General features: G+C 39.1%; 4 protein-coding genes across 4 annotated transcripts; 1 reads left to right on the forward strand and 3 right to left on the reverse strand.

Annotated features, from left to right (window-relative positions):
* Nucleotides 1-358: 358 nt before the first annotated feature.
* Nucleotides 359-2172, reverse strand: LOC110855578 (oocyte zinc finger protein XlCOF26). Its single transcript, XM_022103985.2, has 3 exons — nucleotides 1475-2172; nucleotides 993-1355; nucleotides 359-928 (listed from the first exon to the last, which is right to left on the reverse strand). Exons 1-3 carry the CDS (start codon nucleotides 1592-1594, stop codon nucleotides 548-550), a joined length of 864 nt encoding a protein of 287 aa, XP_021959677.1. The 5' UTR covers nucleotides 1595-2172; the 3' UTR covers nucleotides 359-547.
* A 4402-nt stretch (nucleotides 2173-6574) lies between these two features.
* Nucleotides 6575-7990, reverse strand: LOC118437363 (zinc finger protein 77-like). Its single transcript, XM_035856318.1, has 3 exons — nucleotides 7568-7990; nucleotides 7098-7495; nucleotides 6575-7020 (listed from the first exon to the last, which is right to left on the reverse strand). Exons 1-3 carry the CDS (start codon nucleotides 7572-7574, stop codon nucleotides 6643-6645), a joined length of 783 nt encoding a protein of 260 aa, XP_035712211.1. The 5' UTR covers nucleotides 7575-7990; the 3' UTR covers nucleotides 6575-6642.
* A 674-nt stretch (nucleotides 7991-8664) lies between these two features.
* LOC110855558 (zinc finger protein 25) lies at nucleotides 8665-10854 on the forward strand. Its single transcript, XM_022103965.2, has 3 exons — nucleotides 8665-9095; nucleotides 9178-9585; nucleotides 9656-10854. The coding sequence occupies exons 1-3, from the start codon at nucleotides 8976-8978 to the stop codon at nucleotides 10034-10036; spliced, it is 909 nt and encodes a 302-aa protein (XP_021959657.1). The 5' UTR covers nucleotides 8665-8975; the 3' UTR covers nucleotides 10037-10854.
* Nucleotides 10855-12930: 2076 nt separating this feature from the next.
* LOC110855579 (zinc finger protein 596-like) lies at nucleotides 12931-14020 on the reverse strand. The gene is made up of 3 exons (XM_022103986.2): nucleotides 13982-14020; nucleotides 13500-13907; nucleotides 12931-13436 (listed from the first exon to the last, which is right to left on the reverse strand). Exons 1-3 carry the CDS (start codon nucleotides 14018-14020, stop codon nucleotides 13059-13061), a joined length of 825 nt encoding a protein of 274 aa, XP_021959678.2. The 3' UTR covers nucleotides 12931-13058.
* Between the last annotated feature and the right edge of the window lie 3208 nt (nucleotides 14021-17228).

Genomic DNA, 17228 nt, shown 5'->3' on the forward strand with positions numbered 1-17228 from the left:
GAGCTGCACATAATATATCTGGGGACATTAACATTGTAGGATAAGAGAGAAGGAGGAGTCTATATAACACAGCCAGATGATGGGGACATCGAATAATATCCATGTACCAAATGGGTATAAATACATACCCATTAGGTATATACATATGTATGACAATTTGACATGCAACAATGGGTATACCCATTTGTTCGGTTGCATGTCAAATTGACCCGCTCATATAAGTTATAGTAACCCCACTACCCCACGCTATACATGTTCTACTTACAAAAATACATACTCAATTTATAATATTTCATACCATAAATACTTTCACTAAGCAAGCTAAAAACGTTTACGTTGGCGTGTATTCGAAACAATATACCTACATATTTATTTATTTCGCATAACGATTCCATTTGTGAAATATTCTAGCAAATTACCAACACATCCTGATACTAGCTAAATTTGTTACAAAAATCCACTACCTTTCTACCAAAAATTTCAAACCGTCTCAAATCAAATCAAATTTCGGAAATTATTGACATGCCGAATACATTCACCAGTATTTTTAATTTTCTAAAGTATGAACTCGACAATGTCCGACCAAATCTGGAAACATGAGGAATTTCGTCCCACAGAAGTAGCATCCATGCCTCGCTGCATTGTGTCGTACAGAGTGCTGGGTCAAATTGTGTTTCGAGTGGCTCCTGTACTCGCATTTGCCGCAGGAATAGATCTTCAGCTCTTTATTCGCGGGGTGCCTCGCTTCCACGTGACGCCTCAAGTTTGATGAGCTGGAGAATCTCTTGTCACAAACTACGCACGGATGATTCCTCTGATTTTCATGCACAACGCGGACGTGACGAAAAAGAACGTCCCTACTTAAGAAGGTCTGAGGACAGATGTGACACTTTATGACTTCTCGGGAAGATTTTTCCAAATGCGTCATCTGTAAGGTGAATATATACACTGGTAATTTATCGTCTCAAAAATTCCTCCACATGCTGATTTACCTGGTGAAGTTTCATCTTTCCCTTAAAGGCGAAACTCCTCCCACAAGTGGCACAATTGTATGGCTTCTCTGACGTGTGGGTGGAAATGTGGTTCTCAAGATCATGTTTCGTTTTGAGTTCTTTTCCGCAAAGTGTGCACGGAAATCGGATCGGTTTCTCGGCATGTTCGGTTTTCATGTGTTTAGAAAGACTCCTCTTGTCTAGGTAGGTTTTCCAACATTCGGGAACTGTACATGGGAAACGTGGTCGGTCCATCCTGCTGTGGACGGTGTTGATATGTTGTCGTAAGTTGGCCGAACTGAAAAATACCCGGTAACACGTATCGCAACTTGGTCGCTTCAGGCTGCAGTTATATTTTGATACCTGGGCAGATAAGGCCACTCAGTTTTTGGAAATTAATCCACAAATCTAGGCCAGATAGGAGTTGGAAAAGGTGAATTGTGAAATTATTTAAATCTACTTTTGCAAATTTACACGCTCACCTGACACTTGAAGTTGGCGTCGAGATCGTGCGTGACCATGTGTCTCGTCAAGTCGTAATTGGTTTTAAGTGGTTTTGAGCACTTTGAGCGTTCACGATTCTTTCCTGGCTGAAGATCCATGTGTATTCCTTGATTGTTAACTTTGTTGACTTGTATTGGAAATATGCAATATTGGTTTGCTGATTTGCAAATTTAATTTGGTGTTTGGAAAAAAAATTAAGAATTGTGTTTAGTGGGAGTGGTTATAGTAGCATTGGCTATGTACATGCTCTGTATTTAATGTTTGGTTTTATGGATATGTATGGTAAAGTAACTGTGGTGTGAAAAAGGTTGCATTTTCTGACCAGATTTACAAGTGAGTGATAACTTGACACATTCCTGGATAAAAATAACTAACCCTTCAACCTTGAGGACGAGACGTGCATAAATCATGTGCTTAATTTGGAATTTTTTGGAGACATTTTCCACACAAGAAATCAAGCACTAGCTGAATATTTATAAGTTGTGTTATGTATGTATTTTACGTATTTATAATGAATTTGGAAAATGTACTCCTGAAAGACACTGATCGAACTTGATGGTAACCGTGGGCCCCTTTGCATTATCTTTCAGTAATTATAATGCAAAATGCTGGGCCCCCCATTAGATAAGATATTAATAATTATTTTTAGTTCTGTGGTAACAAGTGATGCACATTCGGGAATATTAAGCGAGGGAGTAATACTTATTCATATTTGAACGTATTGGAGGCGAGATACTTATTAACAATGTAAAAAGTCGATGTTAACATATAATGATAAAATATATGTGGCAGTAAGAGTGTAGGTGGAAAACCGGAGGTGGGCTCGGAGAACCTCTACATGTATTGGGAAGGTGACCCAATACACCATTTGGCCCATTACTGCCGTACACCAGGTAGGAAAATGCATGGCAGTGATGCATAGGCGGATTCCGTGGGGTGGTGGTGATATCCAAATGAGGGTGGCGTCTGCATGCGGAAGCAGACAGATGAAGGTTGTTGGGCGGGGGCTGTCCACGGACCGCGGGATCTTTGCCCACGTCCCCCATGGAAGCCGTAGCCGATGCCGACGACACCCCCACTTGCCCCTTCCCCCATCACAACATAACCAGGTCATAGGACCCCCGTAGACCCGACCATGCTTCCCTCCGTCATGCACGACCCCCCTCCCCCACTCTTCAAACAAACCACACCCCACGGTAACCACCCCAATATACCAAACAAAAACCTACCTGGGGAGTCCCTCCAAGGCGTAGATCCTCCTGTGCACTGGGTCCGGCTAATCCATCTTCGCCTGGTGGCTCAGCTTGTCGTTGCTGGGACGGGTGTGGCAGGGGGAGTCACTTAGCACGCAGGTGGGGGTGTGAGTGGACGAGGCTCACATTGCGAAAAGGCCTTAGGACATACTTTACTAAATAATGTAATAGGTTTATAACAACTATGTATATGTACACGACTTGCATCAATTCAGACTGATTTACATAAAAAGTCATTTTTGTCAATCAATTGATGGATGTTGTTATTAGTTATACTTGTTACGGAGACCGGCATGGGGCGCATCCAAAGTTTGCCCACCCTCGCTTTGGGTTAGTTTAGGCTATGTGTGAACTTCGCATATCATGCATACACGTGAATAAGTACATATTTTGCTCTACATAGAAAGATATGAGTGATTGGCCTCATTTAATTCCTCAGTAATTCCTCAATTCTTCTGCCGTACTAAATTTCTCCGTCGAATTTTCTTGTGACGCCATAATTGCACTAATTTAGTAAATCGTGCCCAAATTAATCTAACCCTATTTGCGAAATTAGCCCTACTGTATTTGACATACTCGATGACCGCCAGGCAGAAACATGCCGCTAGGCAGGAGATCAGTAGAATGAAAATAGTTTGAATACTACCGCCTAGCCGGACCACCTCAAATGAGGTCGTTTCATAGCGAAATTTCCAATTTCCCCCACTTTTAAGCTCCCTTTCGCGTAATATTGTATCGTTCAGACTAAACTGATGAGACACGTGGTTGTAAATCCCTGAATTAAAAAACAATTTAAAATGTGCCACCATCCGAGATTCCCGCCAAACCTTAAACACAGATCCGATCGCCTCTTGGAAAATTGTTTTCTCTCCGCGATACCATTTTTTGGTGGGATAATTTCTCTTGAGGTACTCAAAGTAGGTGTCCACCTCACGAGTTGATCCGCCATAAGCGGACCTGTTACACTGCAATATTTCCTCCTCAATCGCCCAATTTACCTCATTTGCAGTTACATTATTGCCGCAAATCTAAATTTTTCAAGATACCAGCGAATCCTTGGATTCACCATGGAATATAGTAACCGTTGAGCTACCGCTGCATCGATTTCACCCAAAGTAGTGCGAATAAGGTAGTGGAAACGATAAGAGGAAAATTGATAATTTTCAAAGAAATCCGTTTCTGACTTCCGTGGTTCGAATCGAGACAAAATTGTGTAGCAGAATCCCCCCACCCTCTTCACAGTCGGGGGAATTTCAAAACTCGGGTCGACTAGTTCGCGGTGCAAGTCCATTATTCTCCAGGTCCTGAACGCGAACATCCCAGAGGCATTTTCCATTCTTTGTGGTTTCTCACAAAAAACTTTTTCATACGTGTCGCCTCGTTCCCCTGGAAGGGGTGAGTTTAAATTGGTTATGAAGCTACTCAGGTAGCAGTTACTTATCACTACGAGGACCAACAGCCATGAAATACTTAGGACTTTAAGGGGGAGGAAATTACTCAATTTTTTCGGAAGCTGGTCCACCTCATGGATCAGAAGACCGAAAAAATATAAGAATAGTTTTAGCAGAAAGAATTCTTTGTTCAGAAGGTAAAATCCTAACGAAAGGAGGAAAGATGATAAGAACAGCTTGATAACCGTGACGATCCACACGAAGGGATCGTATGGAGCGAAATACAAGGAAAACGAAACCCCTATCGAAAAGTGGGAGCAAGAGATGAATGAGAAGCCAATAAAATCTGCGGTTACAATTTGGGCATTTTCTGTGTACCAGGGCTCGACGACATCCCCGAGTTGGAATGACGGGTAGCGGCAGTGTTAATATGTCATAGCAATGATCAAAGGCATCTGTGTAATGTCTGGTCGCGTTCAGCGTATTTAATGATATGGTAGTTAAAACCTCATAGATAGCTAATGTAGAATCATGATTTACGGTTGCGTCTCCCCAATGAAATTCCGAAAGCGCTGGGTAGTTTGATGATGTATGTAAATGTATGTCCCCAGATGAATGAACTATGAAGCAAGCAAAATTTTCTAAAATTGGGACATTATCTATGCTTTTCTGGTGACATATTTCCACCCTGTTTCCCTTGAAAAATAATACAACTGAAAATCTGACAGGTATTTGCCTCGAAAATTTGAAAGGCTGCGAGTAAAGTGGTGACTTTGTAGCTAGCAATATTTCTGGGCTGTTGGGAACAAAGAAGAAGTACAAGTTATCCGGGCAAGTTTTTAAATTTAGTGTATTATTTAGGCCCAAATAGCAACTTCCTTGGTGGGTAATCCAATATCCTAAGGACTTTTCATGAGATCTTGTATAATTTGGCGAATTTATGGAGACAAAAAGAATGACAATTTCACAAAGCCAGTTTTTGTTATGGAAAATGTCAAGTTTTGGGGGCATCGAGAAGCATGGCCAGTCATCAGAATTAAAATCGTCCGGAAATTGTTGTTTGGTCAGGGTAAGAGGTACATTCCGCGTAGTTGGCAGATTTGGGCTGGAAATATTGTTGAAGACGAGGTGATATCGACAAGGGGCGTTGGATGATAGAATAGATGCCAAATTTATAGTGGGCAATGTTGTCTTGGCTTCGATAAAAATATAATTTACGGTGCAACACAACGCAAGTAGTAACGAATAGATGTGCATGAATTTGGCCATTGTTGGCAGTTCTAAAATTTGTGTGGAATTCAGTACAAGATTTATGGAAAAACTGCAAGAGGAAACTAAAGATTTATCACATATAAGGTTGTCGAAGACACTAAAAGAAATGAGGTGAGTAGAGCTTCAGAGGCGTAATGTTTATGGTCATACATACGATTCGTCGTTTATGGGCGGATGAAATAAGTTTGATGAAATAAGTCCAAGTGTATGTAAGGACAGACTGTCAGGAAAAGTTGAGCAAGTGTATCACTTCGGACAAGTGTTGGCCAACCAAAATGAGAAATTTTGTAAGTAATAACTTACGTCGTGTCGGATTTGACTTTTAGCAAAATAAATACCTAAGGCAACGGTCAACCTCCAGTAAAGAATAGTTTGTTTGAAACTTTTAGCATTCTTAGCGAGCTGGCATGGACCCATTTTAATTATCATGATTGCACAGGGTTAAAATTTTATAAAGCGTGTCATAACACGCGTTAAGTGTGTCATAAGAAATAAAATGTTCGTGTTCAGTTTCCTTGAATAATTTATTAAATTTGCGATTAGCTGATGAAAAAGTTACAAAGCTGAAACTACGGTTGATGACGTACAGGATAAATAAGTATGGATATTTGAGTATGAATATACAATTAATGAAAGCAACATTTCCGATATAACGCCGAAACGGGTACTTTATCTTAATTTTTTCCAAGGACACACTTTCTTAGCGAGTAATTCGTGTCCACAATTTTCCCAGAATTGGTGACGCACTTTGGTCGGATTCATACGTTAGAGAAGTAAAATTTAAGAGGGGAATTTCCTCGGGGGAAATCTATTCATGTTTTTGGTATCCGTATGCAGTAATGTTATTTGTATGCGTTTCATTGACCGATTTGAATGTTTAGTTTTGGCAACTTTTGTAAGCCTTTTCTAAAATTGTCATAAAATGCAAAAGTTATGACAAAAACATTTCATTCTGATGCACCATGACGTATTGTTTTCGGATCCCTCTGTGTGCGACTAACGATTTAACGATTCATTTAAAGATAAGCACTGACTCGGGCTCACGAAATGTTGAAATACTCATCATCCAAATTAGTTTTCGACACATATTGAATAAATATATATTTAAATTTGTTAAATTGCTTAAATGATATTTTATAATGAATGCAATTTATTACTTATCAATTACATAGTTTAACGCACCATCACGAATCCTGATAATCCATACATACAGATTCCTACACCGAATTCCTACTTTTCCAAGGTATGAGTGCGAGAGTGCTGCACAAACTCTTGAAAATTGAGGAATTTTTTTCGACAAAAGTAGCATTCACGATTCGCAGCGTTGTGCCGTTTTGCTTGCATGGTCAAATTGTGTTTCGAGTGACTCCTGTACTCGCACTTATCGCAGTAATGGGTCTTCAGCCCTTCATTCGTGGGGTGTCTCGCCTCCACGTGACGCTCAAAATCTTTGGCACTCGAGAAACTCTTGCCACAAAATTCGCACGGATAATTTTTCCGATTTTCATGCACAACTCGGATGTGGGCTCGTAGACTGCGTCTACTTATGAAGGTCTGAGAACAGACGTGCCACTTTAACACGTCTCGGGTAGATTTTTCTACATGCGTCTTCAGCAAAATTAATACCCATATACATATTTACATGTGTAGTTTTTCATGCAGTTTTTCCCACATTGCTTTCTTACCTCGTGACTTTTCATAGTTTCCATCTCGGCGAAACTCCTCCCACACGTGGCACAATTGTGTGGTTTCTCCGTCGTGTGCGTGGCAATGTGACGCTTGAGGTGAGGACTGTTTTTAAATTCCTTTCCACAAAGTGTGCACGGATATCGGACCGGATTTTGGGTGTGTTCAGAATTTACATGCGCCCTAAGATGACCACTTCTTTGGTAAGTTTTCTCACAGCCGGGAAACGTACATGCGAAATGAGGTCGGTCCTTCGGATTGTGGACGGTGTTAATATGTTTCCGTAAAGTGGGAAGATCGAAAAAGACTCGGTGACACGTGTCACAACTTGGTCTCTCCGGTTGCTGTGAACACTCCGCATGTGGCGTGCTATGCTTCGGGAAATTATACCGCAAATCTAGATAGGACGGAAGAAGGCAAATGGGTTTGGACTTTAAATGTTAGTGACTTTGCAAATTTTCACGCTAACCTCGCATTTGACCTTGGCATCGGGATCGTGCGTGACAATGTGTCTCGTCAAATCTTGCTTATGTTTAAATATTTTAGGGCACTTTGAACATTCCCATTTCTTTCCTGGCTTCATATCGATATCCACTAGGTATTTGTTGAGTTCGTACTCTCAATAAATTGTGGCGTGATTATATTTAAGCTTGGTGACCCTGACTGAACTTCATTTCAGTTTAAACTAAATTCTCTCTATTCGCTTCCGTCAGATAAGGTAAGTAACCCAGTCCAAAATTTATTTTGAGAATGATTGAATACCAATCGTCTGTAGATACTTACATAAATAGTTGTTTTGTTTAGTGCATTATTCACGATTATTAAGAAATATCCACTTCGAGTTAAGTAGGAGATAGATCAGTTCTTTCTCTCATATTTCAGACGAAGGATACTTTTAGCGAAAAGGTCGAAAAAGCACTGAGCCTGACAAATGTCCGGAGGCAAATACAAGGGAATGGTTTACATGGATGGGGTAGCAACTTATGATGGGCACAATCACATTCATGCAACAAGTTAACCCTTCGCTTCCCTTAAAATAGAATCGAAATTGAAACATGGGGCCTTTCACGGGTTACGCACAAAATTAGGTCGTTCTGTGTCCAACAAAAGTGTCAAGCTTTTGTATGCACGTGATGAAAAGTAATCTGTAAAAGTAACCCATTCTGACACATCTTATTCGCAATACTTTTGAAGTCGTAAGTTTTGAATGGCCCCTAGGCTGTAAATTGTTGCAAACCATAACTAAGTTGGTGTTACATAGATCCAGTGATTGGAAATGTTAACCTTACGTGATTAGGGGTCGTTCAAAATTTATGGTTTCCAAGATATTGCGAGTAAGGTGTACTTCTCATCCAATTCATACAAACGTAGGTATGTAAGTTCTGCATAGAAGAATTGGTTAACTATGTACGTAATCCACGAAGGGCCCCATGTTCCTATTTCATTCCAGATTAAGAAAAGTGAACGGTTAACTGCTTGCAGAAATCTTCTTGTCCTCGGGGAGTCGTTACCCTTGCCTGCAAGGTCCAATCCAAACCATTCACCTGCTGCGTGCATTTGCTTCAGGACTTTTCCCAATCACGGTTCATCACCGACCTTTTCTCGCTAAAAATAATCTTCGTCTTAAATGTGAGATAAAGGCGATTTATACACAACTAAAACTCGAAGAAGTTAAACGTGAGTAACTAACTAAACAAACCAGCTACTCCCAACCATTTCTTACAACTTTTGAACCTTAAACTTATCCGATGGAAACGAGTAGACTGAATTTGGTATAAACTCGTTAAATTTTTATCCAATGTGATCAACCTTAAATAAGTAAAATCATTAAAATTGTTTGAAAGTGTGAAAGCGAACTCAGCAAATACAGAATCCACATGGATCTGAAGCCAGGAAAGAAATGGGAATGTTCAAAGTGCTCAACAACATTTAAAACCAATTACGACTTGACTAGACATATCGTTATGCACGACCCCGATGCAAAGGTCAAATGCGAGGTGAGTGCGTAAAGTTGTAAATACAAAACTAATTTTATAACCTACATTTTTCAATTTGTACATACATATATATCTTTTTTAGACTTGCGGAACGATTTTCAAAACTACCGGTGCCTTACGTTTCCACACGTGGAGTGTCCACAGCAACCGGAAACGACCAAGCTGTGACACGTGTCACCGGGTGTATTTCACTTCGGCCGGGTTACGACGACATATTGAGACCGTCCACAGCACGATTAAACGACCCCGTTTCCCATGCACAGTTCCCGGCTGCGAGAAAACCTATCTAGCTAAAGATGCCTTGACGATACACGTGAACACTGAACATGCCGAGAATCCGGCCCGATTTCCGTGCACACTTTGCGGAAAGGAATTCAAAACGAGGGCTCACCTTGAGAGTCACACTCCCATCCACACGACGGAGAAGCCGTACAATTGTTCCAAGTGTGGGAAGAGTTTCGCCCACAAAGCAAAGATGAAAAGTCACGAGGTAAATAAGCATGTCGTATGTGGAGGAATATCTTGATTAAAAATTGCCAATGAGCATAATAATTTTACAGAAGACGCATTTGGAAAAGTCTGCCCGAGACGTGTCAAAATGCCACCTCTGTCCTCAGACCTTCTTAACTAGGAATGGGCTGCAAGGCCACATTCGAGTTGTGCATGAAAATCAGAGGAATTATCCGTGCCCATTTTGTGACAAGAAATTCTCCTTCTCATCAGGCTTGAAGCGTCACGTGGAGGCGAGACATGCCACGAACAAAGCGCTGAAGATCCATTCCTGCGACAAGTGCAAGTACAGGAGTCACACGAAGTTCAATTTGGACCTTCACAGACGACGTCACAAGGGAATGAGGCATGGGTGTTACTTTTGCGGGAAGAGATTCGTAACTTTTCACGAATTAGTCCAACATTGTAAAGTTCATACTCTAGAAAGTTGAAATATTTATGTACATAAATATGTATGACATTGGGTTATCAATAATTTGTGAACATTTTATAAATTCGTGACATTTGGCAAAACATTTTGGGAGAAAACCATGGGACTTGATGACAATACGCCCATATTCGTAATTATCTGTACTTCAAAAATTAGAAACACGTTGGCGAAAACCGTATGCCGAAATTCGAATCGGTTCTAAAGTTATCGTGGATACAGACGCACGGGACATCTCCATATTAATGGATTTCGCCTCGCTTCACCCCTTAATAATTAAGTAACTTTTTGAGAATTTCATCCCGTACACAGTGGCGGGTTAAGGCATCGCGGGGCCCCTGGGTGACTTTTTCGTGATGATTTACTCGTATATATGAATTGGGCTTCTCCGACTTTGGTCGCATTAATTTTAAACTGCTCACCAACAAAGAATCCTACTTACCGATGAATGCGCCTGGTTTCGCATGTGACAGAATTTGCAATTAAATTTCGAACCAACTAATGATTTTTCAAAATCCTGTTACCTTTCTTATTTTAGGCCGACGTAAGAAATTTAAAAAGTAGCTTTCGGAAAATTACCTGCCCCAAATTACAAAAAAACTTTTCTAAAAATGTCTGCCATTTAAAATTTTCGTGCGTGTATTTAAAAAGTTGTACAGATGAAAAAAGTTTTTGAAAGTTTTTGAAAAGTAAATTTTGTTAAGTTACTTAATTTGATTCCCCGCAAACTTGTACTTTAATGTACTTTAATGTTTGAAATTTGGTTAAGTCTGAAAGACAGCTTATTTGATAAATCGTAAGTTACTGAAAATTATTCAAAAATTCCTTCACAGGGCGGCACTACTCGTATTTAGCTAAATGAAAAATTAGTTTTCCCTTATTTGTGTGCATGAATAACTTAAAATTATTTCGGTGAAAAGGCCCTGAGCATGCCTAAGCTAATCCTAAGTTATAGCATACGTATTTTTTTCAATTTAATTAAATCGTTTTTTCTAGCTTGACGGTGGAAATTAATTATTTATAAAGAATTAATCTGACTCATAAATTGAAAGCAAATAGTTTTAACATGTTGCCAAGTTCCCAGAAATAGATGACTTCCGCCAAAGAACCTTTCACTTGGCAAACCGGAAGGCAATGAATTCGTAAGCCGGGTAACAGATTGGAGAGTAGATTAAGAGACCCTTTAATTTAAGAAGAACAAATTCTTTTTCATTTGATTAAACAAGTATATATGCCACCAAACTTGAAACTTCATAGGGAACAAATTGTGTAATTTCGCTAAAATGCCGAAGGGGCCCCCAAAAATTATCCGTCCCCTAACAAAGTACATATTTCGTTTATGTCTACATTATCTACGCATTTAACGGGACCCGGGCATAATTGGGACAACGTTGTCCATCTTTAGTGTGTCCTTATTTATACATTATCCAGATTTTTATTGTCCAATTTTTTTTGTCCGTTTTATGGCATCAATATATTGGTTTGTCCTCATTATGCCCTAAACCCGGGCATAATTGGGACAACGTGGTACTGGACAGGGCAAAATAAGGATAAAAAAATACGGACACAAAAAACCAGGACAAGGGTACAATATGGACAGCAGTCTAATGGAAAATTGACAAATTTTCGTGCTGCATGTTTTCATATAATTCCGATCTGCCGTAGACCTACCCCCATTTATTTACCTGTCAAAAGTTTAATTTCCTTGCAGGTATCATGCGTTCCCTAAAAATATTATGGTGGAACCTGAAACTTCTCTTTTTAATTTCGGACCTCTCCCACAGAACAAAATTGTAAAAATTATAGCAGGCGACAGCCTCATGAGATCAGCAATAGAATAAGATCCTTAAAATAGTTTTTCAATTTTTTTCATGACTGGTGTACTTTGGAAAAGGAACACAATAGCCTATGCATTTCCCTAAAACGCATCCTCACATTTGGGACCATAAAAAATTTAAAGGCTAGCTTGGCATTCTAACTCCTGAAACCGTAAATTCAGTAGTTTTTATGAAATGTATCGAGGCGTGGAACAGGCGAATTAGCGTATTATGTGAAAGTTAATCAGTATCTAAAATTTCTGGTTTCAAATAACTGAGATCTGAAATTATAAAATTAGCGTTTGTGAAACTGACATAAAGTCGAATATTATAAAGTTACACAACTAAACCACTCAAATTTTATGAGTTTAAATTTAATAGACTTGCCTATCTATAGTGTGTCCTTATTTATACATTATCCAGATTTTTATTGTCCAAATTTTTTTTGTCCGTTTTATGGCATCAATATATTGGTTTGTCCTCATTATGCCCTAAACCCGTATTTAACTGCTTAACCACTTGCTCGAGGTTGCTCCAACTACATGAAACGTGACAACATACCACCGATTAATTCTACTATTTGCATTTCCGTAGTATCCGTGAATTTATATTTAGAAATTCGGAGTAAAACTGACAATTCTTTTAACAATTTACATATAGTCCCACCCGAGGACCCCGCAGACCGGGGGCCCCTACGTTTCATCATCCTCACCTCCCCGGTTTACCCGCCACTGCACCGAGATGACGCCTGGCTGGAGGCCCCCGCTGCGCGGGGTCCCCTAGGTGTCACCTATGCCACATACCCGGTTTACCCGCCACTGCAGTTGCGACGTGAAAAAGGTTGCGTTTTCTAGCAAGGAGGGAAACGATACGAAATTGGGGAGGAATTTCCAGGAATTTTATTTCCATCACAACTACATATGCTTAAGAGTAATTAAACGCGCAAAGTCAATGTTGGTTCGTTGCCTGCTTAACCATAGCAAGGAGTGAAAACATGTCAAATTCTTGGATAAAAATAACTAAGCTTGGGGCGTCTTATTTTTTGCCCTGGTAAAATTTTTGGCAAGATCGCACTTGTTTAATAACGTACTTACTTAACATTAAATAACGTATGTGTTTCGCATTACAAATCCGTTTGTGAAATATTTTAACAATAACAATATTTTCAGCTATTGATATGCCCACAATCATATATCTACCTAAGTATTTTTACGTTTCCATGGTATGAACTCGAAAATGGCAGGCCAATTCGTAAGACTGGAAGAATTTCTTCCCACAGAAGTAACAACCATGCTTCGCTGGATTGTGACGTACTCTGTGAGAAGCAAAATTGTCACTCGAGTGGCTTTTGTAATCGCACTTGTCGCAGGAATAGATGAGTTTTTTATCATTCACATGCCTCGCCTCCACGTGACGCTTCAAGTGTGACGAGCTTGAGAACCTCTTGTCACAAGATATGCACGGATAATCCCTCCGATTTGCATGTCCAACTCGGATGTGCTTTTGTAGACCATCTCTAGTGAAGAAGGTCTTAGGACACAAGGGACACTTTGCCATGAGCCGGTTAGACTTTTCTAGGTGCGTCTTCTGTAAAATTAACATACAAGTTGGTAATGTTTCAATCTTATTTACCGAATCACGCCTATTTACCTCGTGACTTTTCACGCGCGATTTCTCGGTGAAACTCTTCCCACAAGTAGCACAACTGTACGGCTTCTCCGTCGTGTGCGTGGGAATGTGACGCTCAAGTAACTCCTTCCTGTTGACTCCCATTCCGCAAAGTGCGCACCGAAAGCGGGCCGGATTCACGGCGTGTTCAAAATTTACGTGTCGTGAAAGGTGGTCCTTATTTAGGTAGGTTTTTTCACATTCGGGTAACGTGCAGGGGAAACGGGGCCGCTCCTTCGTGATGTGGGCAGAGCGAATATGCCGCCGTAAAGTGGAAAGTCTGGAAAATGTCTGGTGACAAGTGTCACAACTTGGTCGTGTCCGATTGCTCTGAAATCTCGACACGTGGACATCTAAGGCGATTCTGTTTTTGGAAATTATACCGCATACCTAAATAGATAAGACAGACGAGAAAATCTGGATTGTAATATTACAGTCTCACTTTTGCAAATTTTCACGCTCACCTCGCATTTGACCTTGGCATCCGGATCGTACGTGACCATGTGTCTCATCAACTGGGAATTGGTCTTACACGTTTTTGAGCACTGTGAACATTCCCACTTTTTTTCCCACTAGCTGGATATCCATGTGAATGCGGTATTTGTTCAGTTTTTATCTAAAAAAATTGTAACTACTGCATCAGATTTTATTTAAAATTGGTGAGTCTGAATTTAAACTCTGAAAACTCTGCTCGTTTCTATTAGAGGATTTTATGAGAGCAAGTTGAATATTTGTGGTGAGAAAGGTTTGAAGATGAATCGTCGGTAAACAGTTGATTACTCACGTTTATCTTTCTCGAGTTTAAATTGAAAATTAATCAGGTTCTTATCTCACATATAAGACAGTAGTGATCTTATCCAGAGAATGTGGAGGACGAACTGTGCGTGGTAACGTAAGTCCGGCGGCAAGTGCAGGTGAATGGTTTGCACAAAAGGATACGACGAAAGGCGACTTAGGCTTGAGCACAAGCACATTTACAGATATGTCACTTACGAACCCTTCACTTTTCTTAATCTGGAATAAAATAGGAATTTGGGGCCCTCCGTGGGTAACGTAGATATGGCATGCAGTCATACCTGACTACATATGTAGTATGAAATATACATGCGGGATGAGAAGCACGCATTACACATTACCATAGGGGCGGATATGTATATACGTATGTACTTAAATTCCTCAGAAATACCTGTACGTGCTTAAAAACCTCGAAAATATCCCCCTTAAAAATGCAGATCATTACTGAAATTCTAGAAAAGGTTAATAAGGACAAATCTGGATAAAGTACTAAATTCGTACTTCAGTAACTTAAATTAGCTAAAAATATATGAAACAGTTCCTCATTATTGATTAAAAACGCCAATGCTGAGGCGTTGCGGAGTCCATGTCCTCGCACCGGGATAAGAGAGATGGCAAGGAGCTGAGCTGGCGTAGTATGAAATATCATGAGTTTTTGCGGACTTGTGCTAAATGTGCTAAATTTTGCGCATCTGCGTAAGTGCCCACCTAAATGTTGTTTCTAAAGAGTTTTTCTTCCAAACAGAGATGTTTAAAACATAATTTGGGCTAAATATGGTTTGCGTCTCCATTGTAACTAAACATCGTAACGGAGACTGCCTACCAATTATTTATGGAAAAGACTCCAGCTAAATAAGATACTAAATATTTAACTAAAGTCTCACAGCTCTTTGCACATCAATTACGCAAATTGTCTCAGTTTGAATAAAAGTCCGCAAATTGTTGATATTTCGATTTCATACATTCATAAGAATTGTGATTTTTCGAAACTATAAATTCGACAATGGTTGACCAAGTCCTTAAAAGGGGCAATTTCTTGCCACAGAAAATAGTGGAAACGTTGATGACATGAATTGTGGGGAAGCACCGGTTTAACATTATTTTTAATACAAAGGTCTTGTTAATCTCCTGCTAATCATCATTGCATTAAGTCAGAGTCAAATTTGAATGAAACGAATCTTTGGCAAATGTGGTTTTAAGCCTATCGTTTCCTGGTAAGTGATGACCTTATATTTCTTTCCTTTCTAAACACTGGGCTTGTCCTAACTGTGTTCCAGATTTTAAGAGCAAATTGATGACTGTTAAAAATAAAAATGACGGTAACGATACTATTTATGTAAAATTGATGTGCAAATTAGTGAGAATCCTGAATCCTTTACGTGGTCAATATAATGACATGCTTTACACTATTACATGTTTTAATCATAAGTACGATTTATGTATCAGTAACTTTAAACAATATGGAATAGGATAAGGATATGAGAATTGCCTATATTGGTTACAATTTTGACTCTCTTTCTAGGAATTATTTTGTTTTTCCATGTTTGATCACTTGTTTATATAGTTATATCCTTAGATTAGATGCTTTAAAACAATTTTTTGCTATTTGTGTCATGGTGTGTAAACCAATTTGTCATGAATTGATCTCTGTTGACACTTGAATAAAGGCTTAACAACAACAACAACAACATGTTCGTACATATATACATTGATACATAAATACAGTCGTTTAGTATTACATTTAGCTAATGTATTTTATATTTGTCAAAAAAATTACGATACGCTACTATTTTATGTTCTGTGAAAATTGGCAAACCAATCAATTTATTAGCGTTAAGTTAACAAAACAGATTGCCTAAATTTTAATGATAAATATGTGCACCCAAAATAAAAATGAGCAAAAGCCTACTCAAGATTGGGTAAAAAAGAGGATAACACAACTATAAGATAAAATTAACCAAACGTTGGGTAAATCTTACACAAATTTGGTCAAGGTTTGTAAAACGTTGGACAAATTTTTCCTTTTGGTTGTGTCATCTCCTTTTTTATCAAACGTTAAGTAAATTTCACTCATTTGTATTTAGAGTGTATGTACGTATACATGTACATATCTATGCACATGCATAGCTAATGATTACTCACGCAAGAATTTGTATTCACAACGCCAGATCTAAAACTCTGTGATTAAATTAACATTAATGAACATGATACTTTTTAAAAGTCATCCACCAGTAATTATTAGCTCACCCTGCGTAGCACGGGAGCTATTGACTTATTCTTAGTCTTGTCCGTGCGTCTGTATGTTAACGACCTTTTTGTATCAATTGGTGCTAATTAAAATGTCCCAGGTCCATTTCTTCATAAATTAATAGTACCGTTGGTATCTGACAATCGGAAACAACAAATGATGCGACAGAATTATGAGATTTGATGCATAGCGCACCAATAATGTACGTAGGTGTTTTATTATTAATTTTCAAAAGGTATGTTCCGCACTGTTTCTGACCAAAATTGTGATGAAATAACAAACTTCAAATACATTTAGGAGGCTGTGATTTTTTTCAACTCTGTGGGTTAACATAAACACTAGCAATAAATCGGCAAACTTTACCTCGACGGAAAAAATGCTAGATTTGCAAATTAAATATCGTAGTGTGATTTAATTTTTAATGCTGGATGGGCAATACGTGTCGCAGATTTATGGTTGAATGCTTAAAACTTACGATGAAAACTGCCCAACACAAAACACAAATTCAATTGGGTCAATAATTTTAAATGATGGCGAAACGAGGTCTCGGGCAAAAAGTCGCAAGGATGCTCAAAATCCGCTTCTTCCACAGAAAGGCTCCGGAAACTAGAGGAACCAATAATGAGAGATCGGCGATTGAAACTGTCCTATATAGCAGATGAGATGGG

This window comes from Folsomia candida, unplaced genomic scaffold, assembly GCF_002217175.1.
Source record: "Folsomia candida strain VU population unplaced genomic scaffold, ASM221717v1 Fcan01_Sc013, whole genome shotgun sequence".
NCBI classification, from domain to species: Eukaryota; Metazoa; Arthropoda; class Collembola; order Entomobryomorpha; family Isotomidae; genus Folsomia; species Folsomia candida.

Bases quoted from the DNA above. Each gene is read 5' to 3' on its own strand.
- LOC110855578 (XM_022103985.2), bottom strand. From the start codon at position 1,594: ATGGATCTTCAGCCAGGAAAGAATCGTGAACGCTCAAAGTGCTCAAAA. The intron at 1,356-1,474 runs GTGAGCGTGTAA...TTATCTGCCCAG, and splicing joins ACGCCAACTTCAAGTGTCAG to GTATCAAAATATAACTGCAG. The intron at 929-992 runs GTAAATCAGCAT...TTCACCTTACAG, and splicing joins GAAAGATGAAACTTCACCAG to ATGACGCATTTGGAAAAATC.
- LOC118437363 (XM_035856318.1), bottom strand. The intron at 7,021-7,097 runs GTAAGAAAGCAA...ATTTTGCTGAAG, and splicing joins AAACTATGAAAAGTCACGAG to ACGCATGTAGAAAAATCTAC.
- LOC110855558 (XM_022103965.2), top strand. From the start codon at position 8,976: ATGGATCTGAAGCCAGGAAAGAAATGGGAATGTTCAAAGTGCTCAACA. The intron at 9,096-9,177 runs GTGAGTGCGTAA...TATCTTTTTTAG, and splicing joins ATGCAAAGGTCAAATGCGAG to ACTTGCGGAACGATTTTCAA. The intron at 9,586-9,655 runs GTAAATAAGCAT...ATAATTTTACAG, and splicing joins CAAAGATGAAAAGTCACGAG to AAGACGCATTTGGAAAAGTC.
- LOC110855579 (XM_022103986.2), bottom strand. From the start codon at position 14,020: ATGGTCACGTACGATCCGGATGCCAAGGTCAAATGCGAG. The intron at 13,908-13,981 runs GTGAGCGTGAAA...TTATCTATTTAG, and splicing joins ATGCCAAGGTCAAATGCGAG to GTATGCGGTATAATTTCCAA. The intron at 13,437-13,499 runs GTAAATAGGCGT...TTAATTTTACAG, and splicing joins CGCGCGTGAAAAGTCACGAG to AAGACGCACCTAGAAAAGTC.